General features: G+C 39.8%; 1 protein-coding gene across 1 annotated transcript in view; it reads left to right on the forward strand.

Moving 5' to 3' along the window:
• The first annotated feature begins 4532 nt into the window (after positions 1 to 4532).
• Positions 4533 to 23819, forward strand: part of LOC120533182 — a 74578-nt gene continuing 55291 nt past the window's right edge. Inside the window, exons 1-2 of the mRNA XM_039759913.1 lie at positions 4533 to 4632; positions 15520 to 15639. Of these exons, the coding sequence (XP_039615847.1) occupies positions 15564 to 15639 (76 nt within the window). The 5' untranslated portion in view covers positions 4533 to 4632; positions 15520 to 15563. The remainder of the gene's footprint in view (positions 4633 to 15519; positions 15640 to 23819) is intronic.

Here is a 23819-nt window from a genome sequence, read left to right on the forward strand (position 1 = left end):
CACACAGGATCAAATGCCAAACCAAAAAGGTAAGTCTTAAGAGCAGACTTAAAAATGGGCAGTGAGGAGGCCTGTCTAATGTGGATCGGCAGTGAATTCCAGAGCCTTGGAGCCACAACGGAAAAAGCCCTATCCCCCTGAGCTTTTGCCGAGTCCTAGGCACATCCAGAAGCAGCCGACCAGCTGATCTGAGTGAGCGGGAAGGAGAGTGCATATGCAGCAGCTCAGCGAGGTAGGGCGGAGCACGGACTTAAAAACGAATAAAAGAATCTTAAAATGAACTCTAAACTGAACAGGTAGCCAGTGCAGTGAGGATAATACAGGAGTAATGTGCTCACTCTTTCGCGTGCCAGTTAAAAGGCGTGCAGCAGCATTTTGCACCAGCTGCTGCCGAGACAGAGTAGACTGGCTAACACCAACATACAACAAATTAAAATAGTCCAGTTGGGTTGTAATGAAGGTGTGGATTACTGTTGTAAATTGATCTTTGGAAAGAATGTTTTTTATCTTCGCCAAACGTCTTAGCTGAAAAAAAACAGATTTCACCACCGCACTGATCTGACCGTCCAGTCTAAAATTCTCATCTATCCTAAAACCCAAATTTGTAATAACAGGTGTACCATATTGTGCAAGGGGACCCAAATCAACAGGAGCAGAAGTAGAAATAGACCCACTGGTGCCCCCAGGACCAAAAACTGTAACCTCCGTCTTATTTTCATTAAAATTTAAAAAGTTCACTGCCATCCAAGCTTTCACCTCTTCTAGGCACATAACCAACGTTTGTATAGAGTAAGCATCCTTGCGTTTGAGGGGTACATAAACCTGAGTATCATCTGCATAACAATGGAAAGCAATTTTATGCTTTCTAAGAATAGAGCCAAGAGGTAGGAGATACAAAGAAAACAGCAAAGGACCAAGTATGGAGCCTTGCGCCCAGAGGGGACTGGGCGGTCTCATGGTCTGGAATCCCTACAGATTTTATTTTTTTCACCAGCCGTGTTGAGATTTTTTTTTTTTGTTTTGTTTTGTTTTTTCTGTCCCCCCTGGCCATTGGACCTTACTCTTATTCGATGTTAATTAATGTTGATTTATTTTGTTTTCTTATTGTCTTTTTTATTTTTCTATTCTTTATTATGTAAAGCACTTTGAGCTACTGTTTGTGTGAAAATGTGCTATATAAATAAATGTTGTTGTTGTTGCAGAACCCCACACGATAGTGAAGCAGAGGAAGATCTAAATTCATCTAGCCTCACTGAAAAAGTTCTTTGAGTCAAATATGATTTAAACCACGCCAAGGCATTACCACGAATGCCCACACAGTGCTCCAGACGAGATAATAAAATACAATGATCTATAGTATCAAAGGCAGCTGTTAAATGAAGCAGAACTAAAATCACATAATCCCCTGAGTCTGTTGCCAAAAGGATGTCATTAAAAACCTTCAGTAATGCGGTTTCAGTACTGTGAAATGGCTTGAAACCAGATTGAAACACTTCTAGCACATCACTTTCATCTAAAAAGGCTTTCAATTTATTATACACACTTCTCTCCAAAATTTTGGAGAGAAATGGAAGCTTGGAAATCGGTCTAAAATTGACTAGTACAGTGGGATCTAGGCTTGGTTTTTTGACCAATGGTTGGACTATGGCATGTTTAAACAAATTAGGAACTACGCCTGAGTAAAGGCTACTATTGATAATAGCAAGAACATATGGCCCTAAAACAGAAATAATCTCTTTAAAAAGAGAAGGTGGGACAACATCAAAAGGAGAACCTGAGGGCTTCAATTGACCAACAATCTCATATAGACAAGATAGAGTCACCGGCTCAAACTGATAAAAAAACAGCAGAGCAGGGGAGAACGGCTAAGGGGTTATAAACAGTGAGAGGTATATGAGCCCTAACATTATTCACCTTATCCACAAAAAAGTGCAAAAATTTCTCACATGTCTCAAAAGAGGGTTCCATACAGGCATTCTGTGGAGCATTTAAAACCCTATCTATAGTGTCAAATAACACACGTGGCTTGTGACAGTTTGACAGAATAACATTTGACATGTACGCTCTTTTGGCATCTTTCACAATAAACTGATAATGCCGCCAGCAGTCTTTCAATACTTGAAACGATACATGCAAATTGTCCTTTCTCCACTTGCGCTCAGCTTTTCGGCACTCGCGTCTGACAGCACGAGTTGTGTCATTCAACCAGGGCTCGGATTTCATTTTTCGGCAGGTTGAATGAAACCAGGAGCGTATCGGAGGACGCAGATTCAGGAAGATCACATTGACTTAAAGCAGAAAAATGTACAGCAGTGGATGGATTAATGACACGACAGCGCCGCGCAGAAGCACGGGGTTTACCAGCTTTACAAGGCAAGGTGATGTCAAATATTACAGGCTTATGATCTGAAAACACTGCGTCCAAAATTGTCAAATTCGCCACAGAAAAGCCGAGCGATAGGACAAGATCCACCGTATGCCCAAGTTCATGCGTCAGTCCAGACACCCACTGCATAAAACTAAAAGAGTCAATTAGACTTAGAAGAAAGTCCTTCACCATCGGTTTATCAGGACAGCATACATGTATATTAAAATCTCCAAGAATAAGGACTCGATCATATTTAGGCACAATTTCAGCCATTAAGTCAGAGAAATCATTGAGAAAGTCCTTGTTATATTTAGGAGGCCGATAAATCACAGCAAACAACACTGGGAGCGAGCAACCTAGCTCAAATAAACTCAGTTCAAAGCTAGAAGGAGGGGATGATCAAGAAAGCTGCTTACATCTATATTTATTAAGAAAAACAGTTGCAATTCCTCCTTCTCGGCCTGATGTCCGAGGAGAATAATAAGTAAGCACAGTCCGAAGGTAAAAGCTCCGAGAAAACGCTGGACTCACCAACATTCAACCAAGTCTCCGTCACACAAAGAAAATCCAGTCCATTGGAGATGAAGAAATCCTTAAGAATAAAAGTTTTATTTGACAGGGATCTAGCGTTTACCAGACCAATCCTGGCAGGAGCCGGTGTCATCGGGGCGCCTGCATTCCGAAGAGCCCGGCGGAGAGGCCGCAGATTTCCCAAAACCGCTCCGCGTTGTCGGGGGTGGGGAAAGTAAGAACAGCGGGCTGTGGCTTTAGGTCATCCTAAGGTTTTACCGATGACACTAATGATTTTATTCTTGGTTTTCAGCCTCATACTGGCTTCTTTGACTTTCATTGGCACAGCTCTTGTCTTCATCTTGAACAATGGCAACTACAGACTCCAATAGGCAGAAGCAAGCCGAGGTATCTTATGAAGCAATGAGACCCACCTGAGGAATCAAACACCTGTGATGTCAATTGTCCTAAACATTATGGTGCCCTGAAATGGTCGGACCATGAAGGAAAATTATTGTTATTTCTAAATGCTGTGATTGATATGTATAGAAATTCCGTTAAAAAGAAGCTGCAATGTGCACTTTAATCATATCTGATTTGTTTGATTTGTAATTTTAAATTGTGGAGTAGAAGGGAAAATCAAGGAAAAAAGGTTTTGTCCCAAACATTATTTATCTGCTGCCACCTGCTGGTCTGGTTATTTTGGCGCATTATTTTTCTCAGTGCCCTTGGACAATTAAATTCAAAATGGTGGGATAATGGCAGTTAAACACACTGTTGGGCTGAGGAATTTCCATGTGCCATTATGGGATCCTAACATATGTTAACCTAACATATCCTTCTCAAACTATCTTAATCCAATTCAGGTCACGGGAGAGGGAGCATGTCCTGGCAACACTAGATCCAAGGCAGGAATCAGACTTGGGCAAGGTGCCTGTGTATTGTAGGGTCCATCTATTACACATACCCATGCATACGCTCACGTAGGGTTAATTTCCAAAGTAGCTGACCTGAATGTCCCTGAGGATGTGGGAAGAACAAAGGATTAAATATGCAGATTTGTGGAGAGCATGCAATCTGCACAGACATTGACAAGATTTGGGGTTCAAACCCAGCAGCACTAACCACTCTGCCACCTGTCATTCTACTATAGTCCCTAACTTACTTAATTTTTAATTTATTAGATGTTTTTTATACAGAAAGATTTAAAATTCAAAATAGGCACCACAAATTGCATCAGGCGCCTGGAGACACTTACCCAGACTCATACCCGAGAAAAGTCCTTAACTGTTTGGACAACCCCAATAGACTGGTGTTTACTGCCGAAAATACAAAACATCAAATGAAGGTCAATGTCGTGTTTCTGTGGTGTATGCGAGCACAGATCCCTGCCTTATGCACAATATACTGTAATAAACTTCATCTGCCAGAACATACAAACTCAAAGGGAAGTTAATGAACGCGTCTGATTTGCGACCTCTTATGCCTTCTTTTCTGTCCGCTTTCTAATTTTCTCAATTGCTGATGTTTTCAGTGGACCCTTTCCTTAAACAAGAGCCAACCGAACTTTCACACGATCACATCGAGTTTGTGCCAAGTATGAGTGTGTGCGCGCGTGCGTGGGTTTTGGTGTGTGTGTGTGTGAAGAGATCGTAAAGCCAGCCTCTACCTGCAGGGAAGCAACTATATAAAATCGGCGGAGCACTGAAGTGACAAACAGGCTTCAGATGTGCAAGAACAGCTGCCGGCGTACAGTAAGTAACTTTAATTTTATGATCGTTAGACCATTACAATTACACAAGCGCCTTGTGTTATCTGTCAGGTTACTATAATTTATCTTTTTTTTTTTTTTACTTTTATTGTTTTACTGTGACACGTGGCTGCCTCGCAGTTAGGAGACCCGGGTTTGCTTCCCGGGTCCTCCCTGCGTGGAGTTTGCATTTTCTCCCCGTGTCTGCATGGGTTTCCAGGGTCCAAAGACATTCAGGTTAGGTGCATTGGAGATTCTAAATTGTCCATAGTGTGTGTTTGGTCTGTGTGTGTGTTCGTGCCCTGCGGTGGGCTGGCGCCCTGCCCGGAGTTTGTTTCCTGCCTTGCGCCCTGTGTTGGCTGATATTTGCTCCAGCAGACCCCCGTGACCCTGTAGATGGACGTAGCGCCATCAGTTAGCAGTCTGAAGCCCCAAATTCAGATTCAGACCGCAGCAATAGCAATGTGTGAATTCAGAGCACCTCTCCTCGAGTATGCTTAGGGATTGCTCCCATGCACATTCAAAAAATGAAGAAATAAATAAAGTAAAATAATTAAAAAGTACACGAGGGATTAAATTATATTGTGCGAGTGTGTGTGCGTGCCTGAGTGAGATTTGCTCAAACTTCTTTAATGTCTGCCTTATTATGCTCAGTGCTCCCATGATATGCTGCAGCTTTCGTCAACCTTGAACAGAAAACGTCAGGTTTAGAAAAAAGGAACTAATTAAGAGCGTATGACGTTAATAGGCGACCATCGATTTCTCGATGTTGTCGAGATAGCACCGGAGACCATCTCGGCAACGTCGAGCGCAAGATAGAGGCCAGCCCTGCAGGCACGCCATTGTGTAGCACTCACACATCCTAATAAAACAATGTATTAATTTATTCACTACTCTCTCTCGCTATTTACCTCAGTTTATATGTAATTGGATCATTATGCTCTTTATACAACTTTATTTCATTGTTTTTTTATTGTCGGTACATTGACTATTGAATCGGTACATCGATTATTTTTTTCACTATATAAAATACTTATTTATTGGGTTTAGTGTCGCAGTCTTACTGTTTTAACATAGTGGGTTTGTAAGTAACTGACTACGTGCGTTTCATATTAGTCTCCCCTTCAGGTCTACCGCTTTACCCTCCCACCCACTAAAGACCCGAGCGCTACTGTAAGCGGTGATGTTAAATGTGGGTCTTGCGCGACTGAAGTGTGTGCAGAAATGAGTCTCTTTATGGGATCGTTCTTCATTCGTGCCTCACACACAAGGTGCCGGCAGAATTGGACCAAGAACCACTCTGGCACCTTTATTTTAAGAGTGTACTCTTTATGAAGGATGTCCAGGGACCTTTTTTGACTAGAGAGAGTGAGGACCTTGGTTTTATGTGTTTTTCTGAAGGACAGTGCCATTTTTACAGCACAGTGTCCCCGTCAATGTACTGGGGCATTGGGATCCACACACAGACCACAGGCTAAGTGTCCCCTGCTGGCATCATTAAAAGCCTCTTCCAGCAACCACCCAAGTTTTTCTTAGATGGTCTCCCATCAAAAGTGTTGGCCAGGTCTGACCATACTTAGCCTCAGGGTGATGTATGGCTCTGAAGCACAGGTGGATGCTGACATGATTTATTTAAACAAATTCATTCAGAATAAATCTGCCAACTGTAGTGATATACTTCACTCTCTAGACAACAGTTGGTGTATTCAGTCTTAAATTAAATAATACTATAACACCGAAATAAGAAAAAAATTGTAACAACACCAGATGTTGGGGGAAGGACTAATGCAGACACCAACATCAGTTAATGGGCAGTGAAAGGACACTTTGTTTAGCATGTTGTGACAAACCCTACAAACCACCCAATGCAGACCACAGGAGATGCCATCTGCTGCCTATGACTACTCCTCTTTCACACTGGACCCCATGCTTTTTCTTCTCTTGCAGTCCACCCTGCCACACTTTTTAGCTCTCCAGCATGGATTGAACTGCCACCCAAAAACACTCACCTGCATGTTTCCTCAGTGGTCCAAGATGTCATACCATTACACATACAAGATCTTACATTTTAAAAGACCATGTCTGGAAGAACATACACCATACTGTTTTTAATATGCACTGATAAGCTACAACATTGTGACTGCCTGCCTAATAATGCTGTTGCTTCTCTGTGTGCTACCAAAACAGCTCTGACCCACCAAGGCATGAACTCTACAAGACCTTTAAAGGTGTCCTGTAATATATGGCACCAGTATGTTAGGAAGACATTGATTCCCTTTAGACCCATCCACATGAAGGTTCTGGAAAGAACCTTTTATTTGTTTAGATCTGTAACAGGCTCCATAGAGTAAATAACCATGACTAGGTGGTAACAGATTTGTGAAGTACTTATGAGTTCCTGATTTTAAAAGGACAATCACACAGAAGACAAGTACAGAGGGTGTGCTTTCTCCTGAAGGCCAGTTGAGGCTAATATGTCGAGGCTGAACTGAAGATGAACCACTCCTCTTAAACTCTGCACATCTCCCTTATTCTTGAAAATTGGTATGAATACATTTCATCTCCACTTCTCAGGCATCTTCTCGCTCTTCAAGATTTTGGTAAACAATCTAGTCAGATACTCTATGGCCAGCTCACCTAAACATCTCCATGCCTACACTAATATATCATCCAGGCCAACAGCTTTTCTACTTTTCATCCTCTCCATAGTTTCCCTCACTTCAGCCTTGTTGATCTCCGGTACTTCGTGATTTACTATCTTCACTTTATCCAATCTACACTCCTCTCATTTTCTATATTCATAAGATCTTCAAAGTACTCTTTCCACCTTTTCAACACACTCTTCCTGGTTGTCAGCAATTTAGCATCTGCATCCTTTATCACCCCAGCCACAAGCACGTCCTTCTCTGCTCGGCCCCTCTGTCTGGTGACTTGGTATAAGTGCTTTTCTCCTTCCTTTATGTCCAGCTTCTCATAAAGCTCGACATACACCTTTTCTTTATCCTTCACCACCTTTCTCTTCACCTTGTGAGTCTTCTCTATGTATACCTGTCTGCTTTGAGTCATCTGTTTGGTTATCTCAATTCTTTTTCCCTAACCTCTTCCTCTTTATGCTATCTCGTACTTCCTCATTCCACCACCAAGTTTCACCATCTCTGTCCTGATGTCACACCAATCATCTTCCTAGCTCTCTCCCATACCACTTCAGCTGTGTTTCAATCAGTGAAAGGGTAGATCTATAAAATGATACTGAGACCAGCTATGTTGTATGGTTTGGTGGCTCTGACGAAAAGACAGGAGGCAGAGCTGGAAGTGACGGAGTTGAAGATGTTATGATTCTCGATTGGAGTAACGAGGGCAAACAGGATTAGGAATGAGTATATTAGGGGGATATTAGGGGGACAACACAGGTATGACAGTCTGGTGACCAAGGGATAGAGGCTAGATTCAGATGATTTGGGCACATGCAGAGGAGAGATGAGGGGTACATCAGGGAAAGAATGTTGAGGATGGAACAGCCAGGCTAGAGGAAAAAAGGAAGGCCAAAGAGGAGATGTATGGATGTGGTGAGGGAGGATATGAAGGCAGTCAGTGTGGCAGAAAATGATGTAAAAGACAGAGATAGATGGAGCTGGAGATCCACTATGGCGAACCTTAAATGGGAGCAGCCGAAAGAAGAAGAAGGTAGGGGTTCACAAGGGGTTTTCAGTGAATAATTAAAAAAAATAAAAAAATAAACACCTAAATATTCTATCTTTTGCGATGAGAGAGTTCACAGTAATTCAAGAAGCAATAAATAATTAAAATAAAGAGAACAATGATTGACAACTTCTACTCTGATGTAATGCCTGCTGGATAGATCAACACCAATTTAACATTGTGATCCATAAGACACCTCCCTAGCTTGGCAAAGCAATTGATTCCCAAGAGTTACTCTGCCTCTCACCTTCTTAAAATAACACAGATATAAGCCAGATGCCAGTTTAAATATTACAACTGCAAATTCATCTCATCTAAATTGCTAATCTGATCAAACAAACAAACCAACAGCCTCACTTGTTAACTCACTGGGGCTGCACTTAAGTTTTCTCAAGATCTACATGTACAAAAATGTCATCATTTTTCACTGCTTTCTAAATGTTTTCACTCTCTGGGCAGCTAGGCTTGTCTTTAGCACGTCTATGTGGCTACTCGTTTTTATGTCTGCTTTAATCAGAATAGACGTTGAATAGTGCACGTGTGTGACAATACACTGCTGCAGTGAATGCGGCGGTTTTGTGTGCCTGACAAGTGGAATCTGCACTCCGTTTGGAATGAAGAATTCACACACATGAGTTGGAGAAGTCAGGTTTTCAGTTTGCACCAATACAGATTGGGTCGATTCATTTTACAAAATGTCATTGTCTTGGTAGGTAATATTTTACTCTACTTTCCGCTTTTGTATTATTAATATGTAGCCTTTGTCAGAATGCCTTAACTGTCATAGACTTACCACTGTTTCTAAGGTATTGTACCATATTACCTCTTCCCACCTTCCCTTCTACATTTATAACCTCAGGCAATTAGGTGTAGTAAAAGACAAGCAGGAGTTAAGTTACACTTTAAATAATGTATTACAGATAATATTCATAAATAATAACAATACGCAAAGAACATTTGAATATTGGCAACCATACAACATGATAAATGCTGATGTGTAGTTTCAGGCGGCACACAGACTTGTAGTTACTTAAATGTTTCTAGTTAAGGCGTCATTTGTGGTCAGCTTTCTTCAGAACAGGCCGCATTGCCTATCTCAATATGCCTGCTGAGCTGTGCTCTTCATTGTGTTGTCCTTTTTAGTTAATGGTGTGTGAGATGCTCTTTCATCAGTTTGGTAAGAGAGAGAGGGTGAGGTAAAGCAAGCAAATTTATAGGTTTTCTGTCCAACCTCTACAGCCAATAAGGCGTCATGGTACTTAAAGGTTTCTGATACAAGACAGTTCCAAACAGCCACACTTCAGGCCAATGGGACAGAGAATACCTTCACACCTGCCCTCCAAACCATATGTTTAGGTAAAGCTTGGCAGTTACGCAGTCTGGCTTTCTTGTGGGGGTTGACTGAGAGACTCAAGAAGAGAAATATTGGCCAAACTTGTTTGTGGCACATCTCCCAACCCTGTCGTAAAATTCACTGTCCTGACTTAGACCTAGGGGGTAAACATGAATGCTTCTCACTAATGAAATACTAATATTACATTGCTTAAATAAAGACATAGAAAATATTTATTAATTTGTATGCAAAATTTCACACCATAACAGTCATCCAGAAAACTTTGCAACGCAGTTTTTTTTCTGTCTCGAAATTTATGATCAAAATGTTTAGAATGACTTGATGTATTACCTGCACTTCTCTGTTCTCATAATCTTGCTGACTTTCAGCAACTCTGCACCAGTGAAAACCTCTCCTGTTTACACCAGCCTGAATCCTCCTCTTGTGGCCACATCTTTAATATCAATATCTTCAATATGTTCATTATCACTCCCAAATCTTTTGCCACAGGTTTAAAAGAATGGAAATCTGAGAGAGTAAATTAATATAAATTGATGGACAATGACATATAGGATTAGAATTGTTGTACAACAGTAAGCAGCTTTTCAGATTTTACCTCAGAATTGTTATTCTTCACCAAAATATAAAATGTTTTTTTGGGCAAACCTTGTTTTCCTATATAGCGCTCTTTGTGGAAAACAGTCTCAGAGTGCACACACTTACATTAAAAAATGTAAAATATCCATCGTATTGCATCCTAGCACCAGTAGGAGCAAATGAAACATACGAACCAACCTTGGAAAGACTGCCCATTTATTACAGGGCACGCACCCACACAGCAGGGCAATTACAAGATGCCAGCCAACATAATGCTCACATCTATAGAAAAAAAGAAATAAAAACTGACAAAGCACACACAGTGAGAATGTGCAAACTCAACATCAGCAAAGAAAAGATTGATTTTCTAATTAAAAGGAGAAAGGAGTCTAAAGTGCAGATAAAGGGAAGTGTTTGGTAATGATTCAAATAAGAGAACTGCAAACAAAACCAAGGAAACAGACACACTCAAAAACCAGGATAAAAAGCAGGAGTCAAAATCAAAGTAAAGCAAAATTTTGTTTTTAGAACATTAGAACAGTCTACACAAGAACAGGCCATTCAACCCAACAAAGCTCACCAGTCCTATCTACTTAATTCTTCCAAAAAACATCAAGTTGAGTTTTGAAAGTCCCTAAAGTCTTACTGTCTACCACACTACTTGGTAGCTTATTCCAAGTGTCTATCGTTCTTTGTGTAAAGAAAAACTTCCCAATGTTTGTTTGAAATTTACCCTTAACAAGTTTCCAACTGTGTCCCCATGTTCTTGATGAACTCATTTTAAAATAACAGTCTCGATCCACTGGAGTAATTCCTTTCATAATTTTAAACACTTAAATAATGTCTCATCTTTATCTTCTTTTGCTTAAACTGTTAAGGCTCAACTCTTTTAATCTTTCCTCATAATTCATCCCCTGTAGCCCTGGAATCAGCCTAGTCGCTCTTCTCTGGACCTTTTCTAGTCCTGCTATGTCCTTTTTGTAACCTGGAGACCCAAACTGCACACAGTACTCCAGATGAGGCCTCACTAGTGTGTTATAAAGGTTGAGGTGAACTTCCTGTGACTTGTACTCCACACATCAAGGCGCTATATAACCTGACATTCTGTTAGCCTTCTTAATGGCTTCTGAACACTGTCGGGAAGTCGATAGCTTAGAGCCCACTAAGGCTCCAAAATCCTTCTCATAAGGTGTACTCTTGATTTTCCTTCAGCCCATTGTGTATTCAAACCTACCATTTTTACTTCCTATGTGTAATACTTTACATTTACTGACATTAAATTTCATCTGCTACAAATCTGCCCAAGACTTTATGCTATCCAAGTTCTTCTGTAATGATATGACAGATTCCAAATCATCTGCTGATCCAACTATGTTGGTATCATCTGCAAACTTAACCAACTTGTTGTTTATACTCTTATATAAATAATTTATATATATTAAAAATAGCAGCGGCCTAAGCACTGGCCCCTGTGGAACACCACTTAGCCAATTCTAATAGGGTCACATTTACCATCACCCTCTGCTTCCTGTGTCTGTGCCAATTCTGCACCCATCTACAAACATCACCCTGAACTCCCACTTCTTTTGATTTAATGCCCAATCTCTCATGCGGCACCTTATCAAATGCTTTCTGAAAGTTCAGATAAATAATATCATAAGCTCCACTTTAATCGTATCCTTTTGTTGTCTCCTCGTAGAATTCCAGCATGTTGGTAAAACACAACCTCCCCCTTCTGAACCCTTGCTAACTATTCAGTAAAACTCCTGTTCTTGTCAAGTGTTGCTCAGTCTTTCCCTTAATAATTCTTTCCATTAATTGTTGGTTACTTGTTGATATCCAACCTCTTTTTGAAATAGCTGAAGCAAAAAGACGTCAGACATTATGTCTCGGTCAGCCACGTGTTGTGATGAGGGGAAACAAATCATAAAAACTGAATTTACAGTGAAAGTCAAATGAATTAGTGCCAGTTAAAGAATCAAACAAATTACATCATACAGTGAACCTTTCGAACCAGTAAGCAAATTTTTTATAACTTGCAAGTTCATTTATAATTTCTTCAAATAACACACTATGAACAAATGTTACATGAGTTGAAATATTTCAAAGTGAGTCTGCTGCCAAAGTCATAAAGGTAATGATAAAGTCACAAAATGACTTATGGTCCTGACTATACTTTAATACAACGGTTCTCAAACTTTTGTATTTTGCGCCCCATTTTCTACCTGGAATAATTCTGCGCCCCCTGCATAATATAAGATAGATGAGAATAACCCATGATACAACTAGCAAAGGTATGATACTCGTGCAGTGTCGGTTAACTTCGATGAAATATTTGCATTTTTTTAAGTGCTTTAATAACTGTTAAAATGCCTTGTGTGGTTTTTGGTAGTAATTCTAATCCCAAAAACAAAGAATAAATTATTTATTCTCATTTAATTATTTTTTTATGTAAAGAAACAATTAAATATGCTTTAATTTTTTAAAATCTCGTAAACGAGGACACTGATGAAGTCAATCTGCACAAGACGAATATATTTTCGTCCGACAAATATTATACCGCTGTTAGTTGTATCATGAAAATAACCGAATACGCAGTAAATTATTTAACTCAATTTGGCGATATTGGCTACACTGCCAATGTAGTGCAGTCGCACCGCATTATCGCCTGATCTACTTTTAACCCAAATGTTCGTGACAGATACCGATAAGTCTTGAACTTTCTGGATTGAAAATACACGACTATAAAAGCAACAGCAGCAGCGGCGCCACTCGTCAGTTAATCATTAGATCTATGCCTTAGAAATGTTTTATTTTAATTTTAGTTATAGTGCATTCGTTTTGATTACATGCTTGCAAATTTAAATTTGAAATAAAAATGTAAAAAAATTATTTTGATGTCTTGTTCATTTATTCGACACCACCCCTTGTACAGCTTCGCCCCACATTTTGAGAACCGCTGCTTTAATATTTGATTCCTGACGTTGCTTCTTTCTAACAGGAGAATCAGATACCTTAAAAAAGTTCTTGTCAGAATCTGCAGACACAAAGGTACATTGGTGATGGTTTGCTACATTGCTGTAGTCCAATGTAGTGACTTATGCCCTAGGACAGATATTATAAGGACTATTCCATGTGACTGTTCACTGCTCAAGATTATTGGTTATTGATGAAAAACTAGCCCTCTTAATTTTTAAAATCCCTAATTTTACTGGGATTCCCTGCAAAATATTTAGGAAAGGAATGTCAGGTTTATGAAATGCACCAACAGAAATGCCAGAACGGTTTTCTATTATTTGCTGTGCTCTGTTCCATCACAATCTGACAGAAAGCAATTTCCTTATCTTTTTTTAATGACTTTTTGTTCCTTTTAAGATTTTTTTTTTTTAGTAAAACACACTTTTCATTTAGGAATCACTCAGGATTTTAGCTTCTACAACAAACAGCCAGAACAAAATATTTGTCCCAGAGAAAGTTAGGATCAACAAAGAAAACAGGGATATCTACTTAAAGAGAGAAGACTCATCTCAAAATGATGATTTGTCGACGATGATTGTAAACAAAACCAAAGAAAAAGACAAATTTAGGAAGGAGGAAACAAAGGATTTAGCTTCTGTAATAAGCAGGTTGACTGGCAGTATAAACAAAATAAAGGCCTTGAGAAAGTTAAGATCATGAAAGAATGAAGTGATTTCAAATTAAAGAGAGAAGAAAGTGGCAAAGTGTAAATGTGGCAAAGGTCCAAATGATTTGTGTAAGAGAATTGCGAACAAAACCAAACGAAAAGACTACTTAAAAAAAAAAAAAAACAGGAAACCAAAAATCAAGCAAGAGCACATGTAAAGTAATTTTTTTGCTGTCATTTTTCAAACACTAGGGTACTCTGCACACTGAAATGAATGATGACATAGCACGTCATGACACTAGCAGTCATGTGGTAGCAATCACCAATAAATTAGACTAAAATAAGCTGGGAAATCTTGCCTGAATTAATGTCTCAAGAGGAAATCATGTCCCAAAATGCTGCCATAATGATGTAACCACCACAGCAATAAAAATAAACAAATTAAACAAAATTAAGTTTTAATTCAAAAATAAAGCATGGGAAAAATAAAGAACATCCGAAAAGTTTTAAAAGGCACCTACCGGTATCTTCTAATTTATTACTCTTGCAAGTGCAAGCATTTTTGTGTCTAGTTTTAATGCTTCTTTTTCCAGAAGAGAAATTATGTTGTGCTCGTTAGGAGCTAGTTCTTTTAAGCAGGCTCTTGCATCTGTCAAGCAGGATGAATGACTTTTATTTTTTCTCCTTATAAGAAAATAATAATAATAATAATTCACAGTGGTTCATTTTGGCTTATAAGATATTCTTTTATTTGGCTACATTATGATTTGTGCCAGGTGAGTCAACAAAGTGTTTGACGGAGAAAACTAATGGTAATGATGATGATGATATATTTGACTAATTCCCAAGCAGTAATGGTCTGTTTGCTTGACCTTTTGGGGTTCAGAGTGCAGAGTCAGTCATTGTACAGCTCCCCAGGAGCAATTTTCAGATTAAGGGCCTTTCTCAAGGGCCCAACAGAGTAGGTTCCCTTTTAACAGTAATGGGACATGAACCAACAACCTTCCAGATACCAGCACATTTAAAGATATAATTAAATATTTTAAAGGAAAAATTATCATTAACCTGGAAATTGACCAGGGATCAGAGGCACATTAAGAAATACATCAGTCCTCTAAGGTAGCTGAGGCTGGTTCTCTGCTAATTAGACTGAGCAGGATCAGACAGTCAGTATTTCTATTTACAGTCAGTAATATTTTGTAGATTAGTGAAGAGTACTTGTGATCCAGTCTCTTTAACAGTCCTGTGTGTCAACATTGGTTTTCCTGGATTCACACTTTTTTTCACTTCCTCTTTGACTCTGTACATAACATTTATAGGTAAAAGATGAACAGTAATTATTGTATTTGATCATTTTTATTGCTGACAGTCCCTTTTATTCAGTGGGAGCTTAATGTTGACTGACTGGAGAGGCTACTGAGACAGTCAATGAAAGATGAAAGATAAAGTTAGGACCTCAATATAATGAAGAAAGACTTCTGGGCACTCGAGGAGTGTCCTACACAAGGAATGTCCTACACCTAAGACGTGTATTCAAATATGCTAACCCTTAGTTCAGAAAAACTTAGACTTTAATTTTCTTTCATGTTTATTTTTTTTTATCTAATACAGTGATTCTTCTCTTTCATATTTTTCAGGGTTATCACTTTATAACAACTGAAGTACGAAACTCAGTTTCATTATGAGAATGAAGATCCTTGCCTTGCTTTGGCTTTTTGGTATTGGATTTGCTGATTTATGTACAGTTCCTCGTGGTGGTGAGTGTTGATTTAACTGTACTTTACTACTGTAAGTCTTGGGCTCATCATTAATGCTTTAAATGTGTCCTACTCGTCACATGTTGTATGGTAAAAGTCAGTTGGTTGTCTAGACAGTAGCTTTTGGATCTGAAAGCTTACAAAGCAAAGGTTTTGGAACAATTCATCAAAAGAGTGTGCCCTGCAAGGGGTGCATTCACATTAGGAATGTGTTCTCTCAGAATTACAGTATTACTGGAAACAACACATCCATCTTCAGTGTAAGGATTGCATTAATATTGATTTGTTTATTTATTTATTATTTATTTTTACCAATATTTTGGTGCCATCATCTTGTCTCTATTCTTTGTTTGGTTTTTTATGGGGACCTCCATTTTGTGCTTGCTTGCTTGTCAGGGTGACACCATTTTGGTGTTTTGGAATGCTTCAATGTTACATTGTTGTCTAGCATGTGATGCCCACACCATGTGACTCTTGACATCACAGTTATAAAGATAGTCAAGCAAATTAAACAAAGCCTGAGATCTGAATCAATGTAACATTGTTTTTCTGGCTCTTCCCTGCTTGGGAATTTTTTATTTTTTACTTTTATTTTGTACTTTTAGTTTAGAAGAAATATTCAAACTTAATGCTCAGTCTCTTCTTTTACTATGTTTGACTTTGGCTTTATTTGACATCATTTTTGTGATGCCTCTTAAACCCATGACAATGAATTAAATAAAACAGACTGTCAAGAGTTTTATGGAAATATGCAGACAATCACAACTCCCAATAACCATGGCAGACACATTAAGACAAGAAATGTGACAGAAATAAACGCTGCCTTCTCTCCAACATACAAACAGCTGAAGGAGCCCACAAGACTGAACAATTCTTCATTTTCACTGTGTTTTTCAGTTAGTGTACATTGAATGAAACTATAGAGTTAGACAACGTGAAAAAGAACTCCATATTGGCAGAACACTTTTTAATTTTATTTTTGAGTTAAGGATACCTTTTAATCTATGTTCCCTTTAAGATGTGCATCTGCGTGACCATGGTGCACCTTTTTTCTGGGTACTGTGCTGCTCTTTTGAACTACTTATGATGGTTGGGGTTCGGCAGGGGAATCGTCAAGGGGGATTTTCAGTAAGTATCAACTCCTACATTATTCACATCCTCTCATCAGTATAAAAAATTAGAGGAAGCTTTGGTTTTAATCATGATAATGATGACGAATATGTGTAATTGTGAAATTGAGAGGCATGGTGATGCAGTGGTTAACTCTGCTGCCTTGCAGCTGCCAGAAGTTTATTTAAATCTTGACCTGGTTATCTCCAGCATGTGTGTTTTCCACAATCTTCCTTTAAATGCATTGCTTTAAATTCCAGAGGATAATTAAGCAGATATGTGTTGGACTTGAATCTCGTCCATATCACCTCCTGTTTTATGCTCAGTCTGGCCAGAAAAAACTTCCCACAACCATAAATATTTGAAATAAGTGGGTTCAGTATATGGACTATTATTTATCTATCCATCCATTTACTGTATTTTGTGAACCTTCTCATTCCAGTCAAGGTTCATGAGTGAACAGAGGAATCATTTAAATGCAGGTCTCTGTAGTTATGAGGAAACCAATCTTCCTCTTTATCTTCATCTTTTCTCACATTAATGTAGAGTTGACATGTTTGACCAATCTTCTCCATACAGCTTGGTCCTGCACCCCCTCCCTAGCCAGACTCTTTTCCTTCAAGTCTGTCCATCCACCTCCACCACAGCCTCCCTCACTTTTCTTTCTCTGTACTTCCATTTCCATATTTCCCTTCATCACATGTCTTTGCTACCTCAACCTCATTTCCTGTACTTTATTAGATCTCATTCCCACTTTTGTTGTACCTCTGATTGTCTCATTTCTTATTTTGTCCTTTTTTGGTAACTCCACAAATCCATCTCGAAATTCTCATTTCTGCTGCATTCGACTTCTTCTCTTGCACTCCCTCTACTGAGCATGTCTCAACTCCATAGGTCATTGCTGGTCTTATGACTGCCTTAAAACCTTACCTTTAACCTGCACCTTAATTCTTCACACACACAATACTCCTGATGCCCTTTTCAAACGATCCCATCCACATTGCACTGTATGGGTTATCTCTGCGTCTAATTTACCATCGGCACCAACGGATCCCAGATTTTTTAGCTTATCTGCTCCTTTCGGTAGCTTCCTGCAGGTTGACTTTTAATTCTTGGTCATCATTAAACTTCAGATTTTCTGTCTTTTTCCTTTGTATCTTACATTAATGCTTTTGGCTAAGGTTTTACAGCTGGATTCCATTCTTGGCCCCACACTCTCTCTGTTTATCAGAGTTTAGGACCAGTACATGAGGAAAACATTATTATGATTATTATTATTAGTTTACCCCATGACCCCGTAGTTAGGATATAGCGGGTTGAATAATGGATGGATGGATTATTAATTTAACTTAGCATTTAACAATCCCCAACAACATAGCTTGAATATTTAAAACAATTAGTTAAATGAATGAAAAAGCGAATTATAAACAGACTGTAAGGAACACTGGCAGTCTTATGTTTAACATTTAAACTCTTTAGCAAAAAATTGTCTTAAATGATACTGAACCATTCACATTTTTGGGTTTGTATTGTGGGAAGTTGGTATGGAATTAAATCCAAACTGTGTTTTAGAATCTATTGCTTTTACTGGGTCAGAAAGTAGATTAGCATTTATTCATTAGCTTAATTCATAGCTTTTTTTTTTGGATTTACGTTTCTTTTTATTTTAATTTTTAAATTTTTAAATTATTACTTTATTGTGTAATCTCCCTTTAAAGTTACTTATTTTCCTTGTTCTTTGTGGGTGAAACCACAGAAACCACAGAAAGCCCAGCCACCATGATGTCATCTCCCCTGAGTCCTTCCTCTCTCTGTTTAAGATAGCTGAGAAGGCTCAGGAGTTGGAGATCATTCATTTATTGTGGAGAATTTTTAAATAATGTTTCTGTTTGGATTTTCTGATTTATTGATTATTTCTTACCTCGTTTACTGGCTACAGATTGTGTGTTTGGGACTAGTTTGATGTGGATTGCCTTTTTGCAAATCCTTTGGCCTCCTTTTGATCTATTGAATATCTTTGCCTAATTTTCTATAAATCTTCATTTTATAATGTTGCTTTGATGCCATTTTTGTTCACAAGCCATGGTTGACAGTTATACTCTGTGGCAGACAAACAGGGACCTTGCCCCACCGGGACACCTGGAGAAGGAAGGACCAGGAGAGGGGCAATATCTTCCCTGGGGCGCAAGAGAGCAGAACCCCTGGATAGCATCAGGGCTCAACCCTGTGAGTGTCCGTGGCCACCGCCAGGGGGCACCTGGACAGCTCTGGAGCCTTGGCATAGAGCACTTCCACCACACCTGGAAGTGCTGCCAGAAGAGGAGCTGAACTCACATGCAGCACTTCTGCCACACCCAGAAGTGCTGCAGGATGTTACTTATGAAGCAGCTGGGACACTTCCGGGTGCAGTATAATGGGGGCCGCCTCACTCCAATCGGGGAGCCAGAGTCAGGTGGAAGAGGACAGAGCTTGCAAAAGAAGTAAAAAGGACTGAGCTGTTGTTGTGCAGAAAATAAACGTGTGTGTTTGGACATCATGTGTCTCAGTGTCTGTCTGTGTCTGAAAGGCTTTTTGATAAATTTGTGGACATATTGAGTGGGCCCAACAGAGCACGACAAACTGCAAAATGGGGATTTAAGACGAAGTATTAATGCCTCTCTCTTTTTACACCAGAAAACAAGAAGACCACAAAACCACAACTCCTTGAATGTTGCCTCTCTACGTATCTTTCTGATATCCATAGACTTCCGCTCCCAGACTGTCTCTTAATTCCTCCGTCCTCCCGTGCTGACTCCCTCTGGTCCTTACTTCCGGGTACTGCTGATGATGTCAACCCGTCACTTGCTATTCACATCATCCTCATTTCCTCTGTCTGCTTTACTTCCAATCATGATTAGGTAAAATCTCAATCCTCATTTTGTTTCCTTTCTACTGTTTTGGTTGCTTTATGTTGACTGCAGTGTCAAACCCATTCATCTTCTTGGGCTACGGAGATTATACAGGAATGAATCCCCAACCCTTAATCTGCTTCTCTCTGATTGTTTCTTCATAAGGACTAACCCCACCACAGGGGATGCACAAACCAGTGTGTTTCTTCATGCTGGTCCCAATCCCAGATAAATGGGGAGGGTTACATCAGGAAGGGCATCTGGTTAAAATTCTCCCAGATCAAATATGTGGATAACAATACAGATTTCCATACCAGTATCAGTTGAGCCCCAAGTTAACAATGGCCATCACCAGTACTGTTAGCCAACAGGGCGCTGTCAGAAATTGGGCTGCTGTTGGCCAAAGAAGGAGAAGAAGAGGGTGAAAGTGTGTCCAGAGGCAGGAGGAAAGAAGGAAGGTAAAGAGAGTGGAACTGAGGGTTGGATCTTTGAATGTTGGCAGTATGATTAGCAAGGAGAGAGAGTTAGCTGATATGGGGGACAGAAAGAAAGTAGATATATTGCACATGCAAGATACCAGGTAGAAGGGGAATAAGGTCAGGTGTATCGCTAGTGGGTTAAATTATTCTATCATGGTGTAAATGGGAGGGGAAATGGGGTAGTGGTTATTTTGAAGGAACAATGTGTCAACAGTGTCAGACAGAGTGATCATTATGATGGATAAGAAAGAAGATTTTTGGAATGAGTTGGATGTAGTGATGGACAGTATATCCAAGGTAGAGGGAGAGGTGAATGGAGCGGATTTAAATGGGCATGTTGGTGAAGGGAACAGAGGAAATGAGAAGGTGATGGGTAGGTATGGTGTCAATGAGAGGAATGCAGAAGGTCAGAAGATAGTGGGTTTTGTGAAAAGGATGGGCATGGCTGTGGTGGATATGTATTTTAAGAAGAGGGAGGAACATAGGGTGACAGACAAGAGTGGAGGAAGATGCACACTGGCAGATTATATCCTATGCAAACGGGTCATTCAGAGGGAGATTGGAGAATGCAAAGTTGTAGTTGGGGAAAGTTTAGTTAGGCAGCATAGTGGTCTGTAGGATGACGTTGGAGAGCAAGAAGAGAAGAGTGATGGCAGAGCCAAGGATCAAATGGTGGAAGTTGGAAAAGGAAGACTGTAAGGTTGAGTTTAGGGAGAAGGTGAGACAGGCACTGGGTGGCAGTGAAGAGTTACCAGACAGCTGGGCAACTGCAGCAGATGTTGTAAGGGTGACAGCAAGAAGGGTGTTTGGCATGACATTTGGACAGAGGAGGGAGGAAAAGGAAACCTGGTGGTGGAATGAGGAAATACAGGAGAGTATACAGAGAAAAAGGATGGCAAAGAAGAAGTGGGATAGTCAGAGAGATGCAGAAAGTAGACAAGAGTACAAGGAGATAAGACACAAGGTGAAGAGAGAGGTGGCAAAGGCTAAAGAAAAGGAGTATGATGAGTTGTATGAGAGGTTGGACACTAAGGAGGGAGAAAGGGACTGTTTGGCTAGATAGTGGGTCCGAGCTGGGAAAGATGTGCAGCAGGTTAGCAAGGAGGAAGTAAAGACAGTTATGAAGAGGATGAAAAATGGAAAGGCAGTTGGTCCAGATGGCATACCTGTGGAAGCATGGAGTTGTTTAGGAGAGATGGCAGTGGAGTTTTAAACCAGATTGTTTAATGGAATCTTGGAAAGTGAGAGGATGCCTGAGGAGTGGAGAAGTATACTGATATCAATTTTTAAGAATAAGAACTGTACCAACTACAGCCAAATAAAACTAATGATCAACACTATAACATTATGGGAAAGAGCAGTGGAAGCTTTTTTAAGAAAGGAGGTGATGATTAGCGAGCAGCAGTATGGTTTCATGCCAAGAAAGAGCACCACAGATGCAATGTTTGCTCTGAGGGTATTAAAGGAGGAGTATAGAAAAGGCCAGAAGGAGTCACATTGTGTTTTTGTGGACCTGGAGAAAGCATATGACAAGTTGCCTCAAGAGGAGCTGTGGTATTGTATGAGAAAGTATGGGAAAGTGGCAGAGAAGTATGTAAGAGTTGTACAGGATATGTATGAGGGAAGTGTGACAGTGGTGAGGTCTGTGGTAGAAGTGACGGATGCATTCAAGTTGGAGGTGGGATTATATCAGGGATCAGCTCTGAGCCCTTTCTTATTTGCAGTGGTGATGGACAGGTTGACAGATAAGATTAGACAGGAGTCTCATGGACTATGATGTTTGCTGATGACATTGTGATCTGTAGCGATAGTAGGGAGCAGATTGAGGAGACCCTGGAGAGGTGGAGATATGCTTAGAGAGGAGAGGAATGAAGGTCAGTAGGAACAAGACAGAATACATTTGTGCGAATGACAGGAATGTCAGTGGAATGGTGAGGATGCAGGGAGTAGAGTTGGTGAAGGTGGATGAGTTTAAATACTTGGGATCAACAGTACAGAGTAATGGGGATTGTGGAAGGGAGGTGAAGAAGAGAGTGCAGGCAGGGTGGAATGGGTGGAGAAGAGTGTCAGGAGTGATTTGTGACAGACGGGCATCAGCAAGAGTGAAAGGGAAGTTCTACAAGACGGTAGTGAGACCAGCTATGTTATATGGGTTGGAGACGGTAGTACTGACCAGAAAGCAGGAGACAGAGCTGGAGGTGGCAGGGTTAAAGATGCTAAGATTTGCACTGGGTGAGACGAGGATGAGCAGGATTAGAAATTAGTACATTAGAGGGTCAGCTTAAGTTAGACGGTTGGGAGACAAAGTCAGAGTGGCAAGATTGCATTGGTTTGGACATGTGCAGAAGAGAGATGCTGGGCATATTGGGAGAAGGATGCTAAGGACAGAGCTGCCAGGGAAGAGGAAAAGAGGAAAGCCTAAGTGAAGGTTTATGTTTATGGATGTGGTGAGAGAGGACATACAGGTGATGGATGGGTGTAACAGAACAAGATTGAGAAGACAGGAAGGTATGGAAGAAGATGATCCACTGTGGCAACCCCTTACTGGAGCATGTGTTTCTCTTAATAATATGTAATAATTCTAATTTATTTTTTTTGTTTGATTTGGTAATCTGTATAAATATTTAGATATATTTCATGAATGTAATTAATTGGATTTGTTTTTTCTTTTCTTAAGGCAAGCTCAGCATGCTTCTACAGGTTTATAACCACACAATAAAACAACCTTGACTTCATCCAGGTTTGACTATCCATGTAGCTTATATTTCATAGGAGTGTTCTCTCTCCATAACCTTTGATTGACCTGGCTGTTTCCAGTCCCCTGGTGCAAACAAAAGAATAAAATGTGCCAGAAGGAAAAACAGGCTTAAAAAATGTTAATGAAGTAACTAGCTCCATAAACAAAAGCAATGTGTGTGTTGATTTCAGGCGGTGCTTGTTTTATTACATACACAAAGCATTTGGTGACTTGTTGCTCTGCACTAGAGGTTTCTCTCTCTGGTCATTATCTTGTTGCCTTCTACTTCTAGTCAGTTTTATTCTCTGAATTTATACAGCTCACTTCCTTATGTACCAAATCATGTGCACTTGCCTCTTTGCATACCAATACCTGGTCAGAAGACAGAGCTGGAGATGGCAGATTTAAAGATGTTAAGATCTACATCGGGTGTGACGAGGATGGACAGGATTTTTCTTGGACCTTATCTCTTGAAAAAACAAGCACATTTCATCTTTCATCCTGCTGTCTCCACACCTCAGGAATGTTCTTGTGTTTCTTTACATTCAGAAGTGTCACATTTAGAAATGTGTCTGTGCAGCTTTGCACCCAGAAACAGAAGGTAGTGATTGTGAAACATGTCTGTGAAAATATTCAGAAACAGACCTTGACATTTTTGGGGTTACATGGACTGGGGGACTTGTAAAACCATAAAACACAGCAGTTGCTATCAGTGAAACACTCATTCCTAAAAACTTAGAGTGCCACAGAGTTTTTTTTGTTTTACATGTTTCACTGCTGTCAGAAGGCTACTTCATTCTTTTGAGCATTCAGTTCAAACTCTTTCTTTAAAGACATTGTACCGACAATTATCACAAATTGCTAGATGCTACAAATACACCACAAAAAAGTGAAACAACAGTAAATAAAAACATCAAGAAAGCAAGTTTTGGAAAACCTTCAGAAAATGCCTTTTATTCAGTCTTT

Source organism: Polypterus senegalus, chromosome 8 (genome assembly GCF_016835505.1).
Source record: "Polypterus senegalus isolate Bchr_013 chromosome 8, ASM1683550v1, whole genome shotgun sequence".
Taxonomy (NCBI): domain Eukaryota; kingdom Metazoa; phylum Chordata; class Cladistia; order Polypteriformes; family Polypteridae; genus Polypterus; species Polypterus senegalus.